At 40.0% G+C, this 20,437-nt stretch overlaps 1 protein-coding gene across 1 annotated transcript in view; it reads right to left on the bottom strand.

Moving 5' to 3' along the window:
• Nucleotides 1–701: 701 nt before the first annotated feature.
• Nucleotides 702–20,437, bottom strand: part of GPRIN3 (GPRIN family member 3) — a 77,299-nt gene continuing 57,563 nt past the window's right edge. The window contains exon 2 of the mRNA XM_027544075.1: nt 702–11,653. Coding sequence (XP_027399876.1) covers nt 9,196–11,538 — 2,343 coding nt within the window. The 5' untranslated portion in view covers nt 11,539–11,653 and the 3' untranslated portion in view covers nt 702–9,195. The remainder of the gene's footprint in view (nt 11,654–20,437) is intronic.

Raw genomic sequence — 20,437 nt, 5'->3', positions numbered from 1 at the left:
TCCCTTCTCCAGGGGATCTTCCTAACCCAGGGATCAAACCTGGGTCTCCCACATTGCAGGCAGGTTCTTTCCCATCTGAGCCTTAGAGTTCATAAATGTTTTATCTATCCAACTCACCAGTTCTCACAGATTCAAGGAGGCAAAAAGGGATCAAACTATAGTGTTAGTTTTATTCATGGTTAAACTGGATTTAAGGCCATAGCTGGGTTTTCTGTCTCCTTCTGGAAACATAAACTGCAGGATGCTGATTTATTTACCAAGGAGCAGGCAGAAAAGCTGAAACCCCACAGCAACACACCTAGTGGCCATGGGCAGAGGCATGAGACAATATAAGCTTGAATATAGGTTTCTATGCTTCCATAAGAGTAGATGTACCCGGCACCCTACCTCCTCCTATATTTCCATGAACATCAACCTCTCATCACCTCTCACTGAGCAAAAGTTCATACATGGACAGCCACATGGACACGTATACACATACCACTGTGCCGTGCTGAGTAGGAAAAACCACTGTTTCAGATGAGCTGCAGGCATGGGAATTCTATTTTAATGAATGGAATTGATACTTTCAGTGTAAATACTTTCAGCTTCACTGCAGAATTGTGTCACACTGAAAATCAGTTGATTCTAAACATCCTAGGGCTAAGGAACTACTTTGCCAGCAATGGCAGAAACAATAATAACAAAAAACAAAGACTGTATCTCTTAATCTATATTACGTTTATTATGGAAAGTGGAAAAAAGCAACAAAATCATATTTGACATTTTTTAAGGATAAAATTAAGTCATCAGTTGAATTTCATTCATTCATCCATTCAAAACTCAAATCCAAAATGAGGGTGGATGTGTAGGTAATTTCAAAATCTTGATCTATCCTCATGTAAATCATAATATTCCATCTTTTCTCCTAGGTAATGAAATTTTATTGATAGGTCAATTTACAGAGGATGGGAACTTTCTTAAGTAAGCAATTTAATGACCTTTGTCTATAGGGATCATGAAAAGACATAACTTTAGATTCATAAATGGAATTTCACTTTATTACTGTTTCTTCAGTGATTTAACATCATACTACACTTTTGGTCTTTATCCACTGAGTACACACATAAATGATTCTTATATTGATGTCTATAATTTTTCTGGTTGGCACTTAAATTAATACATGACTTCCAAAATAATTACATAAATTTAAATTTATCTTTTAAGCAACAGTAAATATTGACATGAAGATTTCATGTATGCTTTTCTAACATCCATTTTTGGTAGTTAAAAAACACAGCTAGGTGTAGTTGTAATTGTAGTATTTTTATGGTGTTTAACCTTTTTTAATCTAAGATATAAAGATGGCACATTCAGTCTTTAAAATATGAGTACCTATGAAATGGTATAACTGACTTTCTATTGAGAAGTGGTTATATTTGTACTTTGCCATACAGAAGTTTCTGTTGATGGCAATTCTGGTATTTCTTTTCATAACTTCAACCTAATATCCAGCCAATATAATTATTAGTGTCAAAATATCAGGATCAACTCATATTAGGTTTTAAGGACCAGATTAGACTTTTCTATGTCTAACAGAGTACTTCCTTTTGAAGAAATGAGAGAAACTAAAACAACATCGATTCACTGACTGGAACTGTGATAAATTGACTACTGTCCAGTACTGACATGTGCTGGCTAATGACTCTAATCTTGTTATCTAGTCCACACAGTGTCACCAACTGTCAGTAACAATCATTTATTTGAGTCCATTTTAAGGAAATCCCAATTGCTAACATCCTGTTATTCTACCAGTGTCATTTGTAACTTCTAAAAATAAAATCTTTACTCTTTGACTTGTCTTTGGTGTTGCTAAACATTGTTTTGCCAATCTCAAGAGAAGAATGCCTGCAATCATGTTTCACCTTGAGTGATTATATACCCTTTTGAAATCTAGAGATACAGCTCTACAATACAGAGCTTTTCTGAGCCTGTGCACATAAACACGCCACCGAACGCACAAAAGGAGTCTATGAAGCACAACTGGTTTCCCCCGGTGTTTGTCATTTCCAGATAAAACATTAGGTACTTAAAGAACAGCACTAAACCTTTGCAGCTGCTCAAGTACCTGTCTGTGTCTCAAGTAATATCACCTAGATTTTCGTGACTCGGTGGGGCTGGGCTTTCTTGGCGCTTAGGAAATGTGCTACGAGGGAGTAACACCGTTAAATGAGGAGCATATAATCTGATATCAATCTGCGTGAAACCAAACAGTCATGAAAAGATGCAATTTTCAATTAGTTGTTTTAATTTGTGATCGATTTAAATGTACCAGTATGAATAAAATGCATTTACGTGTGCATACATATGTGGGTAATCTATTTACAGTTATGTTATGTATACATTTTTATGTGTAGAAAACGAAAATTCACATTGATTAGCCTTTTTGAGGCTTTTGAACAACTGTTTCTTCTTCCTGTTTTCCACTGCTTTGAGAATTTAGATAATTCATACAAGGTATGTACACAATCACACCCATAGTATGTACATCCTAATCACACAACACAGAGAAGATGTGTGAGGAATGTAAATCAACCCAGTGGTCAAAGAACTGACCTTACCTGTGACTAATGGCATGGGGAATTAGCCCTGGCATATTTGGTAACAGGCCAATCTACTGATGACTGCATTCAGCCTTTGTGATAATTATGTTATCTACTCTGGGAGATGATTAAGAGAAGAAAACAACAGCCCTTTCTGACCTTCAAAAACGAAAGGACAAATTCTGTCACTTAACACACATGCACACTTCTGTTGGTTTTATTCACTTTCGGCCATGTGCCTACCTGATGACAGAACTTGGCCTTAAAATGGGATGCAGCGTTTTTTTTGTTTTTTGTTTTTTCCTACACATAAAAATAGAAAACCAACTGCTCACAGTCTGTACATACTTACAAAATGTACTGATGTACCACAACCAGCTACAGGGTAATGCACAATATAGTGTTTACATGTTAGTACAGCAGAGATAAATACATTTAGAAGTTTAGTAATTCTTAGTATATTTCCTTCTTGGGTTTACAGGCCCTGAAGACCTTTCTCAAATACCTGGGAAAGGTATTTCCAGATGCCCTTAAAAACAAGACTTAGTCTCTCCAACCCTTTAGGGAATGGGGAGTGTGAGAATAATACTGTAATCTTCCAAGTTACCAACATCAGAAATGATGGAAAACATTTTACAAAATAATTTACTCAAAGATGTGGTTAAATAAATGCTACGAAGTCTAAATGGGTAAGCCCCTTCTGCTCATTTCATAGTTTGCTCTATACATAACACAAAAACAATATGAACCATAAAAAAATGTTTAACTTCTCAAAAGTTTTGCTTAAAAATAATTTAATTTTTAAAGGAACAAAGAGTAATGCTAGCAGCAAGGTCAAAAAGCAAGCTATCCTTTTCACTCCAAAATAAACGGATGGCCTCCCAAATCTTAAAAGATCGAGAAAGAAGTTAGTGTTTCTTCCCCACTCAATTCTCTTTAACACACTTAAATCATTAGGGTATTTGTCATCACAACTATCATCATGCTGGTTGATCATGAGTACCTTTTTCTAAAGTGTAAAATGCTGCTGCTGCTAAGTCGCTTGAGTCGGAAACACGTGATCTTTACTCCAGCCAGTTGATTTCGAGCTTGAACCCAAAAGAATACTTGGTGAAGAATTAGTATTTAGAAACGCCCATCTACAACATCATATTCACGTTTTAGCTAGTCTTCATTTGAGAACCCATTTATTTCATAGCTAAATCTGGTAATCTCCAGGCAGAGTTAACTGAATTGCTTTCTTATAGGTTAGTATCCAGGGAGAGTAATTACTATACATTTAACCTTCCATTTCAACCGTGTTTCTGGATGAAGCTGTCTTGAATTTTAAGCTAGCAAGACTCTTGGTGATTCCTTTGGTCTTGACTAATGTTAAAACAGAGCTGTTAACCATCAGATCTAATGGTCACTAGTGTTGTACCTCTCTATGGAGCTCTTACGTAAGTTTTTCCAGCAAGAAAGCAGAAATTATGCCTTTGCTACTTTTATCCCATGGGTTATGGTCAGTCTTCATGGAGCAAACCATAAATATATAATGGTGTGCCCATAATAGATGCACTTGGTGATGTAACTGCCTCTTTTTGGCACATTATTGCTTGACTTTAATTTCATTATCAACAGTCTTCATTCTCAGGATGAGTAGCTGAGATATCTGGGTCTTAGAAAAACACACCAAACTTGGGAATAACACCTTGTTGCACCATTCTGGCCCTCACAGTCATTTCACCAAGGCTTGCCGTTATTCAAATATCCTTTTGATTATCACCTTGATTTACCTAACAGCCAACAGTAATTTTTCAGGGTTTTTTTGTTTTGTTTGTTTCTATCTACACATATATACCAATGTACTGGATTTGCTTTGAGAGAGGTTATTTGGTTGTGGCAAGTGAGTAGTTTAGCTGGTGAATGTTCACAGTTAAAAGTAGCTGTAATGAACTCTGGTAGATGTCACTGATTTGTGAGACAGAATTTTTCCACTTCAATCCATCTTCATTTATGTCCTTGGTCATTGCAAATCAAGTTTATTTTATTTCTGTAGCCAAGGAGAATTCATTTTTTTCCAACAGTAGGGTAAAGGTCATGGAAATATGTTTCAGTCTTTCCAAGATTAATTTTTCCCCTTTTCCAAAAACTGTCTAAAACTTTGTAGATATCCTTCAGCCCATGTGTCTACACAATGACATTTATAAATTATTCAGCTGGCTGCAGAATTTCATTAAGAAGGATAAAGTTACAAAGTTGGACAGGAGATCTGGCACGTTACCTGTTATTTGCCAGGTGGCAGCAGCTGACCCACCTTTGGAGATTCAACCCAAAGGGCCACACATGGAACCAAGAACATTGCTAACAGAAAAGAAAATGCTCAGATGGGAATATAAAACAGCAAGCACTGCGGCAGAGGAGGGCGAGACTTCTGGTTCACTGTGTAGACAGAACAGGGATAGAGACAAGATGGTCAGTTTATTTATCCAAGATACTGCTGAGTTCACTGCATTATTATCACAAAGGGAAGTTCATAGGCTCTGTTTCTCAAATACCGCTTAGGACAAAGCTGGAGAGAGTAAACAGCGTCATCTCCATGGCAGCATTGGAGATGATTAGTAAATCAGACACGTAGAGGCCTACACAAGGCTACAAGTGACATTTGTGATATTCAGTAAACACACACACACACATATATATGCAAACCTTATCCTAATGTATTGTTTTCCTTTATACTGATTCTTAAAAAGTAGACAAGGGCTGTGGTAAATTATGCGGTACTAGAAATGGACAAATTGTTAAACACTTGCACAATATGTAGGAGGAAGAAAAGACAGTTTCTCACATTTTGGAAGCAAAACAGTAACAAAGAGGATACAACAGAGGCCAAACAATTCACATTAACAGCCTATTCATATAGGTCCTCTGTAAACAAATCTTAAAGTCACATCATATCCTAGTCTTCATGTGGTATATACAGATATTTCCCAAATGATAGGAAATCCCAGAGATGAGAGGAAGACTATCAGAATAAGCTAGAACAATAAAAACCTTACTACTCTTAGATACAACCCAAAGCAGTTTTCCTTTTCTGCTTTCTTAAGATGACAAGCTCTTGTTAAGAACTTGGTTCCAAAATTCAACCTCTAGGGTATATGGTACACATGCATATTCAGTCCAATTTATTCCAGTTATGATATTTAACCTATAACATGGAGAACACTGATATCCAAAATAATAAATATTCGACCATTCTAAAGATTAAAGATCATCAGAAATCAAATTATATTCAATAGAGCTGACTTGTCAAGGTAGGAAAACACAGTAATATTTTTTTATAAATATTTCATTTTGGATGCAAACAAAAAAGGTTTCTGGTCCACTTTGGCCTAACAAAACGTTTAACATGTGCCATGGATCCAAAACACAAAGCTTAATTAGGATTTCAGTGTATGTAAAGTAGTTGGTCTGTGGCATCAAGGGTAATACTCCAAAAAGACATAATTAGAAAATCACTGAAGATAAGTAGATACATGACAGTAGAAATGGTCACATTTTTCTTGTAGTCATAAAATAGAAAAATCGGTATTTAAATGAAAAATTTTCACTGGGTATACATCTTCCCATGTTAAACATATGGATGGCCTAAGTCATCCCTTTTTTCCTGCTGGTTTAAAAAATATCTTATACTGATCTACTTAATAAAGTATTCCCTCCATTTATTTCAACAACTAAAATACATTTAAAAGGACCAAAGATAACTAAAAGAAATAAGGACAAAAACAGCTTTCAACACTGTGTGTGTCATGCAGGTAACGAATAAGCAGAGCAAGTTCAAAGAGTCTGCCATTAAAATTGTTTTGCAACTTCATTTGCTGAGTGAACCTAAGGAATCACAAATGATGTCCTGAATGTGTATGTGTCATAGATCCAAGTGAAAGAGCGTTTTCAAAACAAGGTTTTATCCTGAGAATCTTTGGGGGATCATAATGCAGAAACACCACTGTTTTGAATAGGCTCCTGTCTTATTTATCTATTTGATGAGCTATGTCTGTGACAATTTTTTTCAGGACTTTTCCTTCTGTAAGATTCAGTAAGTGAGAAGAAAGCTTTTGTAACATTTTGTGACAATCTTTAGAGTGTGGTAAAGATTGAAAGTAAAAAATTGAAGATTAAGAAGTAAAGGTTAGTTTCAGTCCCCAGAAAAACCAAAGTGACTCTAGCACACTTTAAGTTTTAATTGATTGAATTTTATTAATTTGCTTCTAATGTGTGACAACAACAATGTCTACAACTCTCTTTGGCCTCTGTTTCCTTTCACTATTTATAAATCACATGGTTACTCCAACCTCATGAAAACTAATATTATTACCAGATGCTAAATTCTTCCTTTTTTCCCATTTTAATGCAGGGACAGCCTGTTCTAGCCAGTTCAGAGCAGAGGCTGACCTGGGCCCACCCATCTGGAGTGGGTACTGTTGACAGCTGCCACTGTGTACAGAGGGTGTTCTCTATGTGTACACAGCACGTGGGAGGGAGACAGCCAGTGAGCGAGACAGGAGGGAGGTTAAACTCTGGCAAAGGCATCTCCTACAGAAGTGACATGAACACTGCAGCCAATGGGTATTTAAGGCCCAAAGAGAGAGTTTTAGACGCAATTCATTATTAATAATTTTGGCTGCTAATTTGATGGTAATTTCTACTTAGATAGCCTTCTTAGTAGAGGCCAACTGGTAAGAAACAAACATGTGCTTTATTTAAAAATTCATTGTAAGTTTCAATTCTAACACCTGTAATTGCCATTCTCTGGCTCTGACTCTGAGAATGGCTCTGTGGTCTGCTTATGTACGCTTCATAGACAGTCCAATTACTTTGAAAGAAATTGATGACTATTGACTAATTTATGTCTGATGTAGCTTGTGGTGTTAAAGTTGAGGTATGATATCCTCCTGCAATATGTTCAGAATCTGCAAAAGAGAATCCAAATTAAAAAAAAAAAATAGAAACTTTGCATTGACTACACAAATGGCATTTATGAATCTCTGGAGAGATAGTATACAGCTGGACAATTCTTTCCTGGCTCATCAGGGCAGTGAGTTTAGAGAAAGCAGCCAACGCCCCTTCATCACTAACAGTGATTCTCTAAATGCAAGGTGGTAACCAACAACCTCCAGGGCTCACTCCTCTCTTCCCCACGAGCCCCACTCAAGCCCTGTTGGTCACCCAGCCAGTGCCCTGCACAACACTCATGGGCCCCAAGGACACGCTTCCATTATGGAGACAGGTGAGGGCTCAGCTCAAACAGGTGCCTATATTCTCAAGGACTAAGCTCACCCAAAGCTTAGTTTTAGTAAAGGCAGCTTTACTAAAGCTGTTTTAGTAAATGATGTTTTAGTAAAGGCAGCTTCTTTTAATGGGTTGGAAGGATGAGATATGATGGTATTTCTCTTAAAATTAATAGGCTTGAAGAGATTACCTTTTTACCACAGATTAGTCTTAAGCAATTAGATGATATTAGTCTGCATACAAAAGCAGCAAGGGAGCTCATTTTTTTGACTACATTTTCTATTAGAAGCTACCGAACCAAACCAAAACAAAAATACAAACTGCATCCTGTTTACAGGAGCCACAATTAACATCCTGTTTACAGGAGCCACAATTAAACCTGTTGTTTTTGTTACTCAGGAGACTTTCCTTTTTTCAACATAAGAAAAGGAGTGTTGGGTAATTGGCTATTTATAATTCCTTACCAGAACCTTAACATTCTCAGCAGAATGTTATTGGAGACAGCTGAACAACATAAAACTCAGTATTATCAATAATATGATAATTCTCTTCAAGAATTCAGTCACATGTATTTCCTCTTGGGCAAGGAAATATGAATTTAATCTAAGCACAATCACAGAGATGACCCTTGCCCTTAGTGTAGGAAAATGTATATACATAAATTCATGTTTTATGTGGGCAGTATTCAAATGGTTTGCTAACTTTTTTCCTAATATAACTTTCTTATGTTTATTAACAGGTATAACAAGGTTTATAAAAAGGATTATATGCAGATGTTTACAAATATTATTTCATATTTGGCATTTTAGGCATGTAAGTACTTTATTTATATCCTCTAGCCGAGGAATGAGTCAAATTTGTTTCCATTTTTTTCCCATGATATTTCTCATCACCTACTTAAATTTTGTGTGGTATCAGCATTCTTATTGCATTGGACTACAAAGTATAACTGTATTTGCTAACAGTGTCTTTGCTACTTTTAATATAAAGCAGGGGTTTTAATGGAAATACCATAGTGTGATAAATTGAGGCAGTAATATAAAATGACACATGTGTAATGAGCATGTTATTCTAAAAACATATTAAAAAAAAGTGTTATTTCCTCTTAATTAAGGTTGTAAACCTTCAGTGAAGCTTACTTCTTCACTTCCTTTCAAATTGAAACAATATTTTTTATTTATGGAGCCCCAAGCAAAGGACCCAGCAATTCTTAGTAGCAATTTCTGTGAGTTAATGCTTTCTCTTCCTGGTCCCTCAGAAAAAAAATTAAGTAAGCTCTGACATAGACAGATGGACACCTCTGAAGCTTGTAGCAGTATCCAAGGGCTTCTGGACATGTTCCTTTTCAATCTAACACAGAAGAAGGAGCAGGACGAATGCAGCAGGTGGGGCGTCGAAAGTTCTGCAGCATGGACTGGAAAACGCTGTGCTGCCTGCCTTTGAGCTTTTTATTAGAAGAAGTATCTGAGGAGATGGACCTCCGGCTCTGGCCGCTTTGAGCTTTGATTAACTTCTCGTGTTCTCTGATTTGTCTTTGTAAATGGTTCTGTATGGCGATGCCCAGGGACTCCGGGTCCAGGGAAGCGCCATACACCTCCCAGGTCATGCCCTGCTCGTCCCACACCACGTCCCGGACACGCTTGGACTGTTTCAACTGGAGCTTGGAGTCGGCACTCAGCTGCTTCTTCTTCTCTCCTGGAGTGAGTCCCACCTGGGCGGCAGCAGCTGTCACGTTTAACTTCTGCTCCTTGAGGAACTCGCTGACTCGGCTGGCCCGGCGGGGGCTGGCTTTGACGGAGCGAGAAGGGGTCCTTTTGCCAGAGCCAGGACTAGAGTCCCCAATGGCATCCGACGGCAGGCTTAGGCTGGCAGCTGTCTTGGTCTGTCTGTTTTCTTCCCCGGTGCCCTCCTGGCTCCTTCTAACTGGGGAGGGTGTAGGGCTGGCACCTGATGCCACGCCTCCACTTTCTTGAGATTTAGGATTGAGCAGTAGGCTTTTGGCCTCTGCCCTTGCCCTCACCTCCAGGATATCGATGCCAGGAGATTCTTGTTCTTTCATTATCTGAGGAGACGCAAGCTTCTTCTCTCTTGCATCCCCTTGATTCGTGAGATCCAAGCTCCTGGACTGGTCGGCTCTGCTGGCAGGGCCACAGTAGTCGGAGAGTTTGCAGTCGGGGTCTGGTTTGTGGCCACTGGTGGTTGCCACTGCAAACTCAGATGGCTTCGTTTCACATTTCCCTAATCCGTGACCTGTTTCAACTTGACGTCCTGCGCTAAGAGAAGTCTGGTCACTGGGGCTAGCTTTCAGGGAGGTAGAAGTAGTACCCGAAAGCTGTCTAAAGGTAAGCTCTTGCCCCGCTAGGGTCATTCCCGCTGATTTCCCGTCTTGTTTACACGTCTCCTGAGCATCACTGGATGACACGTTGATGGCTGAGGTTTTAAGGACCTCCCCCGGTAGGCTCCCTGACTTATTTTCTCCTTGGAAAGCTGCAGAAACAGCTGTAGCTGTCTGGATGTGCACCGCTGGCATAAGGTCACGGCACTGACCCGCCTCCCTGGGGTCTAGGGTGTTCTCAGACAGCTCCAACGTGTGGTTCGCGCTGCCGTGGCAAATGACACGCAGCTGTTCCTGTTCGAACCGCTCTGGAGCAGGGGTTTCCTTTAAGAATGCAGCGAGGATGCTGGGGCTGGTGGACGCCGATCTACTCTGGACACTCGCCACTGCCTGCACCTCGGCATCTTGCTGAGCCCTGGGCGGGGTTTTCTTGATCTCATTTTCAGCTTGGCTGGTCATCGTACTTGCTTCTTTAAACCTTGACACTTGAGGCTGTGCTGCCAGCGGCACCTTCTCTGGATCTGGAGGAAACATGGATCCGTTGCTAGGGAGGTGGGATGGTTGAGGAATCACCGAAGTCATGGCCTGGGTGTCTGAGGTGGCGGCAGAGGGTGGTTTGTTCCCCGAACATCCATCTTCTCCTGTTGGAGAGCCACAGGACCTTGTCTGGGAAGTGCAAACAGCTTGCTGCCTTTCTGCTTCGGGTCCACCTGCAGTAGCGGAAGTAGGACTGAACGACCTGGCTGCTGTATCTTCAGTTTGCACCATTCCCTGCATTGTTTCTTGAGAAGGAAAATCACAGGGTATTTGATCTTTGCCACAGATGACCACCACCGGACAACTTGACTTCTCAGGTTGCCCTCCATCTGCAGTTCTCTGTGATTTCACCAGGGTATCTTCAGGCCCTGACTGGGGGCTGGCATGGGGCTGGTTGCCTGGGACAACTGGGTGGATGTGCTGATTGGCTGGCATTGTAAATGCTGCAGGTATTAAATCCTTGCCTGGTGCAGAACACAGGGCTGGTGCTGTGGGCTCTCTGCCCCCTGACAGCTGAGTATTGCCAGGAGAGTTGAGTGTGGGAGATGCCTTCCCCACCTCACTGACAATGTCAGGAGAGGACATGGCTGCCTGCGTGGGCACATGCTCACTGGCCTGCATCAGGGCCTTGGCAGCTGTTCTGGGGCTGAGGTCTGGCTCTGCAGGAGTGCTGGAAAGGCCATTGGTGTTCTCACTCAGGACTTCTGGTCGAGGCTGGGGCGAGGCAACCTGCACCTCTCCCAGGCCCTCTTCTTCTCCAGAAGCTGCAATCAGGGATGTTTTGGCTGATCTCAGAGGGTCAGGTACAGTCCCCATGGAATCTCTCTCCGGGAAAAACCTTGGAGCTTGCACCTGGACAGCACTCCTTTAGGGAAGCAGCAGAAGCTCAAAGTGAAGATGCAATCAGGGGTGATTCCTCTGAAGGACCAATCTGTGAATCAAGGAAACAGTACCATTAATATAGTACAGTATCTGAGGGTTGAAACTATACCAATTTGTCACTTGTATAGGATCTCACAAGCACATGAAATCTTTTCTTTCCACAACTGTTGATATAAATGCAGATCTTGGGAAGAAAGATTATGGAAAAATTATTTTAATTATACAAGTATTATCTTGATATGTTAGTTTCTGCTTCATCTCATTGCTGTCTAGAAAATAGGCTTTTAACATATTAATACTTACATATGCACTTACTAACAACTTCAAGTCATTTGTGTAATCTGATTTACCAGATATCAGAAAATCCTATAAAGCAACTGTAATCAAATGAATAAGTATTAAAATAAGAAATAAGCCCAAACAGATATGTAGACTAGATTATCTTGAAATAGATCCAGATATAAAATGAGGATTTAATATATGACAAAAGAGTCATTTCAATCTAGTGACAAAAGGATGGATCATTTAATATAAGGGGCTGGCAAACTCATTAGTCATCTTAAATAAAAGAAAACTCTTATACCAAAAATAAATCTTAGATAGACTTAGAGAGATTAAAGGTTAAAATATAAATATTTAAATAAAAAACTCTGTTAAGAAAATATAAGCTCATAAATATATCTAGGAGCATGGTAGATAGGTTTCTTTGGCAAGGCAGAAAATATACCCAGAATTATGAGAGAAAACATCAGCACAGATGACTAAAAAAAATGACAAAACTTTTGCATGGCAAAAGATGACACAAACAGATACAACAGGTTTAAAAAACTGTTTTCAACCCTAGAGGACAGACAAAAATATCTGAAATATAGTAGAAGTTCTTAAAAACTTATAAGGAGACAAAATAATCCATTGGAAAAATGGATATGGAAGCACAGTTTATAAGGTAGGAAATCCAATAGCCAACAACTTGATGAAAAGATGATCAAATTCATTTGTGATCAAAGAAATGCAAATAAAGAAACAATGAGATTTTACTCTATACCAACTGCACTTGCAAAAACTTTTAAAAAATGTTGTAACACCATGGCCTGGGAAGACCCTGTGAAAGGAAGTATTTCTATTAATTGTACGTGCAAATGTGTATTGTTGCAGCTTTCTTAGGGAAGTAGTTTAGCTTTTAAAACTAAAAATACACATGTCCTTCACTCAGTGATCCTATCAATAGAAATAAAATACCAGCATATGTAGATAAATATACAAGTATGTTTATTAAAAATGCTTTCCCTGGTAGCTCAGATGGTAAAGAATCCACCTGCAGTGGAGGAGACCTGGGTTCAATCTCTGGGTTGGGAAGATCCCCTGGACAAGGAAATGGCAACCCACTCTAGTATTCTTCCCTGTAAAATTCTGTGGAGAGAGGAGACTGGTGGGCTACAACCCATGAGATCACAGAGTTAGACACCACTGAGTGACTAACATGTGCACACATGTCTATTGGAGAACTATTTGTAGAGGCAAAAAACTCAAACTGGTTTCCTTAAAAGGCGGAGAGGCAGAATAAATCATGATATAGCTCTACAGTAGAGCATTTTACAACCATTAAAATAAATAGCTAATGAGGTTATAACTTTTCACTTGGGAGAAATTTCACCAAGGTATGGTTGAATGAGAAAAGCAAGGTACATAAAAGAATATATGTTTTCATTTCTGTAAAACAATGACCAAAAACTCTACATACATATGTGTTATGTGTGTGTTTGTGTGTAGTTATGTAAGTCCCAAAAATATACATAATGAGACATATTAGGTGGCAAATGGAGTTTTCTGACTTAGAAATAGGGAAAAAGAGATGTAGGTATCCAAAAGTGGGAAAATTTTGGATGTTAACAAGTATATCTGAGTCTTTAAAAGTATATATGAAAATTTATTCATGTGTGTTTATGCATAAACATTTTTTTAGAAGGAATAACCAGACTATGTGATGAAGACACAGCAATGGTTCAGAAATTAGCAGATGACTGTTTTGATATTACTTCTATCACTCACAGGTTCTATGACCTCATGGGAATCACTTAATCTTTCTGCACCCCAAATTAACTCATTGGCAAAATGAATTATATGATTTCTAAGGGCTCTTCCAGCTCCAAATTTCAAAGATCCTACTTTTTGCATGTGATAGATAATAAATCAAACATCACAATCATAACTCCAGCTTTAGGGTCAAAGTAAGGCAAAGGTCAATCTGGTTGGGCCCAGATTTTGAAAATAAATACTTTTGTGTTTTGGTTTAATGGTATTTGATTGCTCAATCATATGGCATTTAACAATAAATCCAATTTATCTTCTTTCCCAAACAGCTCTTCTTCTAACTTCATTATTCATATTGATGGGTTAAAGATTTTCCCTTCCTTGGTCTTGACTGCTTTCTGCTCATTCAAATCACTTCCCCAGGTTTATGTTCCATTTCTTCCTTTCTAGAATTTTCTGTTGCAGTCACTTGTTGTGCCCCAAGCTTATTTTCCCTCTGCCTCTTTGGCATCTGTCTTTATTATACCTTTAGTACTACTATCTGACCTCATCTTCAAAAAGCAGACTTGTTCTTCAAAACCCCACTTAAACCCCATCCTTTCTGAAGGCTCCTAAGGCCTTTTAAGTCATAAAATCTCTCTCTCTTTTCAAAATTCTACAGCTATGGCCATCTGTGTTCTTTGTATTGTGCTTTTCATGTACTGTTTTTGTACTGTTGTTGCTTGTATAAATGTCTCATTTCTCCAGAAGTCCTTCAAGTCCCAGGAGGGAAGGGGACAATCTTATTGATTCTTTTCTGTTCACTCCTCAGGACACAGTGCAGAACCTTGTGCACAAAAAGGTGTTAATTGATCCCATTTCCCTCCAAAATGGCCATTATTAAGCCCTGCCAAATTTCAAAATAATAAGCAAATTTAAGCCATGACATGAAATAGTAATGAAAACACTATTTAAAAGAGTGCTGTTTTTTGGAAATAAAATAGTTGTATCTTATTTATGAGACTTTAAATAATTAAAAACAAGTCCATTGGCCACCTCCTATAAAAAGCTGGAAGGTCAGAACATCTGGTTGGGGGACATCTCCTTGTTATATGGCTAGAGCCAAGAAGCCTGGCTTGCCAGAGAGGACTGTAAAATATGAACACCTCAGAATCCAGCAACTGAAGGCTGGAAGACTTAGAAAAGATGAGGGACTTCACTGAAATCTCATAAGTCACCGAGTTGATCCCCATTTCCCACAGAGAGCTGATTATACTAGTTTTCATTTAAAAGAACATTTTGTTTGCTTTGTTAGTAGCAGTTAAATTATCCATCAATTCAAGAAGAAAAGCCCAGATTGCTTGGTTAACACACGTAATTTGAAATCTCTTGATTCATGAGTAGATAGGAAATCAACACTACTTGAAACATATTTGCTATTGTAATTGTCACTGCATCTCCATGAGCCCTGGACAGACTGCTTAACCTCAAGAAACAATTCTCCTCCTTTTGCTCCTTTCCTCTCCAACTAAGTAGCAGAAATCTACAGTCTCTAATCGGAGAAGGCAATGGCACCCCACTCCAGTACTCTTGCCTGGCAAATCCCGTGTATGGAGGAGCCTGGTGGGCTGCAGTCCATGAGGTCGCTAACAGTCGGACACGACTGAGCGACTTCATTTTCACTTTTCACTTTCATGCATTGGAGAAGGAAATGGCAACCCACTCCAGTGTTCTTGCCTGGAGAATCCCAGGGATGGGGGAGCCTGGTGGGCTGCCGTCAATGGGGTTGTACAGAGTCGGACACGACTGAAGCGACTTAGCAGTAGCAGCAGCACAGTCTCTAATAGGTTACACAGATAGGTTATTTAAAAAATGTAATGACTTGGTGGTTTAGAGTGAGGAGTAAGTCTTTAAAATCAGTAGGATTACATTGTGATAAGATTTAATAACCTTTAAAATTGAGGTTATTAAATGAGGTGGCCCACAGACTGAATAAATTCCTTCCGCAGGTCTGTCTGTGTGTTTCTTGCGCAACTTTCCCTTCCATTTCCTTTCTCTTCCCCTCTCTCTCCTTTCCCTTTTTCTCTTCTCTTTGTCTATTGAAGAGATCATTCATAAAAATCCATATTTCTCTCTTTTCTTTCTCTGCCTTCCCCCGCCCTCCCGCCCACCTCAGAAGACATGCATTTCCAGATACCAACACAAGGTGGCGATGTGAAGGTCAGTCTTTCTAGAGGGCAGGGGCATTCCAGACTCCACACAACCCTTCCTCACCTAGCCTGCTTCACTCCTTTGCATAATTTACCCTGGCTCCTATGGACGGGTAAGTTTGAGAGCTTTGTTTTAAGAGCACTGACACAGTAGACTTCCCCACCTAATTTTCAGTCTTCTGAGGACAGGCGGGCATTGTGTTTAAGAACATGAACCCTGGGGCCAGGCCCCCGGGTTCCACCACATATCAGTTCCACCACATAGCTCTAGCTTTGTGTGCTTGGGCAAGTAATTTAACATCTCAGGGCCCCAGTGTAATCCATAAATTGAGGCTAATAATAATAATACAGCCTCACTGAGCTGTTGTGAGGAATAGACTTAGCTCTTAAAACAAGTTATGTCTTGGCTCATGTTAAGCACCAAAGAAGTGTTAGCCTCTTTAAAAAACCTCATATTTATACTTTGATCTGGGGCTTCCCAGGTGGCACTAGTGGTTAGGAACCCGTCTGCCAATGCAGGAGACATAAGAGACACGGGTTCGGGAAGATGCCCTGGAGTAGGGCATGGCAACCCACTCCAATATTCTTGCCCGGAGAATCCCATAGAAAGAGGAGCCTGGTGGGCTACAGTCCATTGGGTTACATAGAGTTGGACACAATGGACATGACAAAGTACGAGTGCAAACTTTGGTCTGTGTTAAAGAGAAATTTATTCTGACACTTGTTAAAATGATAAGAAAGACTTCATTTAGGCTATTGCTTTAGGGGTAAAGCCCATGGCAGGAGGAAAGAAAGACTGTGTTCAACTCCAAATACACAAAAATGTGTAGGGATTTATGACCAAGGAGTAGGTTTGTATGTGAATGGGGGTGGGGTGGGGGCGGGTCAGTGTATGGAAAATGATTAAGAAGAGACATCAAGGGTAGGGGGACTGTTGCTGAAGGCAACAATCTTAAAATTCAGCATTCAAAAAACTAAGACCATGGCATCTGGTCCCATTACTTCATGGAAAATAGGTGGGGAAACAACGGAAACAGTGACAGACTTTATTTTCTTGGGCTCCAAAATCAATGTGGACAGTAACTGCAGTCATGAAATTAAAAGACACTTGCTCCTTGGAAGAAAAGCTATGACAGACTTAGCATATAAAAAAGCAGAGACATCACTTTGCTGACAAAGGTCCATATAGTCAAAGCTGTGGTTTTTCCAGTAGTCATGTATGGATGTGAAAGATAGACCATAAAGAAAGCTGATCAGTCCTGAGTGTTCATTGGAAGGGCCGATGTTGAAGCTGAAACTCCAATACTTTGGCCACCTGATGCGAAGAGCTGACTCATTTGAAAAGACCCCGATGCTGGGGAAGATTGAAGGCAGGAGGAGAAGGGGACGACAGAGGATGAGACGGTTGGATGGCATCAATGACTCAATGGACATGAGTTTGAGTAAGCTCCAGGAGTTGGTGATGGACAGGGAGGCCTGGTGTGCTGCAGTCCATGAGGTCGCAAAGAGTCAGACACGACTGAGCGACTGAACTGAACTGAAAGAAAGCTGAGTGCCGAAGAATTGATACTTTTGAACTGTAGTGCTGGCAGACTCTTGAGTGTCCCTTGGATAGCAAGGAAATCAAACCAGTCAATCCTAAAGGAAATCAACTCTGAATATTCATTGGAAGGACTGATGCTGGAGCTAAGCTCCAATACTTAGCCCACCTGATGCACAGAGATGACTCACTGGAAAAGACCCTGATGCTGGGAAAGACTGAGTGTAGGAGGAGAAGGGGGTGACAGAGGATGAGATGGTTGGATGGCATCACCGACTCAATGCACATGAGTCTGAGTGAACTTCCGGGAGATAGTGAAGGACAGGGAAGCCTGGCGTGCTGCAGTTCATAGGGTCCACAAAGAGTCAGACACGACTTAGCAACTGAACAACAACAAATTGAGAACGACCAAGACTGAGATCTAATTAAGAAATGGGCTCACAGGAGCCCAACTTGAGGTGAGTAAAGGAAGGAGTCCTTATCATCTCATCTCATTAGCAGCAGCAAATAAGAATTTTCTTACAAGACTCTCTGGGGCATTATGACTTCTTTCTGAATTGGGCATGAATTCCACAGAAGCTGATGGTATCATTAAGTCAGTTTGTTTTTAAGTCTGTTGGAGAACTGAACTTTTGACAGCAGGTCCCTTTGGCGCTTTTGCCTTTAAAATTGTGAACAAAGGCTTAAGCCTTGTTCCAGCAATGCAGCAAGCCTGCAGGGTAAACACTACTGACTTTTTACAGGGAAGGTAACTGAGGCCCAGAGACTGACTCGAGGCCAATCTAATTCCTGTTATAACTGAATTCTTATGAATGGTAATGCCTGGGCCCCTTCTATGCTGCTTCCTTATTATCTCTAACTCTGGAAAGAAAATGTAAAAAAAGAGGGGAAAGAAAAGTATCTTCAGAGGAGAGGGAAGTTTCTTTCTGTAAGTGGTTTGCAACTTAGCAGCAGCTTGGACGGTACTAACACCGACTACAATGGCATTCATCACTGGTCACGTTATGAAAAGCTCGACTTGTTGAAAGCTGACACCGCCACTGCTCATTCTGAAAATAGTGGGTTCCACTACTCAGCCGCGCTGCCTATTTTCATAACAGACACCCACGCTTAATAAGACGGGCAGCAGGGAATTGCAGCCCTTTGTGACTTGCTCCAAAGCTGCTCTGGCGGGAAGAGCATTGCTGCTGCTGCTGCAGATGCAAACAAAGAATGGGGAGAGGCTTGGCAGTCCTGGGCCAGCAAGATGCCAATATGCTGCAGATCATGGTGACAATCCTGTGGTAGCAATGACCTTTGCCTACTTAACGACGTCTGCGCTGCTAGAACAAGGGCTCCAGGATGTCATCAGATCTCTTTAGTGACATTAGGAAAGCGTTACAGGGACCCTGGTGTCCCTGCTTACACTCATCTGACTGCAGCCATCATTTGGATGTTCACAAAGACCCTTGGAGAACAGTGGGGTGAGAGATAAGAGACTGTTAATCCTCAAAATAAGGATAAAGAAAAAATATCATCTGGTTTCCTATTCAATCCGATTTGATTTGCTCCCTTTACTTGGAACCTTTGCCTAGATCATTTGCATTCTGAACCCAGCAGATCCTGCCAGTGCACAGCTTTAGGGGGAGGTGATTCAGTCCCAGGAAAACACCCACAGGCTAGGAAAAGCAGTTGCTGCTTCTTTCTTTAAAAAATCATACCCTCACACTAATAGCTGCCTCAAATGCACTCTTCAAAGATATCAGCTGAAAAACTGGTTCTTCCCTTCGAACTGCATCTAAAGTCAATCAGAAGGCTCAAGAGACAGGCAGTCTCTGCTGTGCGCCAAGACTTTTGTGTCCCAGACTTTTGGTCATAATGGTCATTTTAATAAAGGCACATGAGACACAGGCTGCATCCCTTCCCCATTCAGCTTTTCTTTTGTTCCACAGTTTTTCAGAAAAACAAATGCATGGCTTGTGAGCTCATTGAATTCCATGGTAAGCAGGGCTGGACAAAAACAAAGATGTAAAAATGAGCTTTGAAAAGCATGAAGACCACAAATATATCCTTCCTTTTTGTCAAATATGATTTGAAAAGATGACTTCTAAGTTCACAACTGATTAGAAGCACAAGTACAGCAAGCACTCCCTTACTGTTCTCTATATTCCAAACATTGTTCTTTATGTGAATTTATTTGACTCAGAACAACTCCAGGTGGATGGTCCTACTCTGAGTTCCATGTTGCAGAACTGAAAGCTGAGGCAAGGTCATGCAAGCGAGCAGTAAGAGAGAACAGATTTAAATCCAGACCATATGGCTCCAGAGTCCAAGTTGTTTACGAATTTTACACAGGAGAGAGATGGGCATTTCTTCTAGAGGCAAGCTCAATGACCTGGGCAAGAAAGAAGCATAGCCCGACAATGAAAGAAACAAGAGAAAACTCAGAAAACATAGCCTTGAAACCATTTACTAGCTCAGGCTAATAGAGGTAGACGAGGCAACACAGAAATTCCTGCTCTTCATGATGATTTATCCAATTTGAATGCATTAAGGGTCACAGAGTTTTCTCAGAAGCTGATGAAAACTATGTACTCTTTCTAGAAAAACATATGTGTACACATACATACATGTATGTACATAATTTTAGGAAATTCATGTCTGGAAAACTTTCTAAGACTGCACATGAATATTCTTTTGTCTGAAGCCTTGGAAGAATGTTACAAAATGGAATTTACCTGCCCCAGGGTTGTTATAGAGCTTAAATAAGTTAAACACTCTGCTGGTTCTTGGAAAATAACAGATACACAATCAGAAATTACTATCATTTAAAAATATTATTTTGGAGTCATTTACCTAAGAAGGTAGAAACCATGCAATCTATTTCTAGAAAGCCAACTTAAACGTCCCAATACTTAAATAAGTTTACAATATGTTCTCCCAAACTCCTGACCAAACACCATCATTTGAAGAGGAAAGTTTTAGCTAACTTAAAAATAAACACAACAGTGAGCTCTATTCTTTTTAGATCATGTAGGAAATGTGACCTTTTCGGGTTTTTTCTCAGCAAAGTCAAGACTCAAGCTTTAGTAAC

The sequence above is a fragment of the Bos indicus x Bos taurus genome, chromosome 6 (assembly GCF_003369695.1).
Source record: "Bos indicus x Bos taurus breed Angus x Brahman F1 hybrid chromosome 6, Bos_hybrid_MaternalHap_v2.0, whole genome shotgun sequence".
Classification (NCBI taxonomy): Eukaryota; Metazoa; Chordata; class Mammalia; order Artiodactyla; family Bovidae; genus Bos; species Bos indicus x Bos taurus.
Note: the sequence above shows the minus strand (reverse complement) of the source record. Positions and strands in the feature narration are given on the sequence as shown.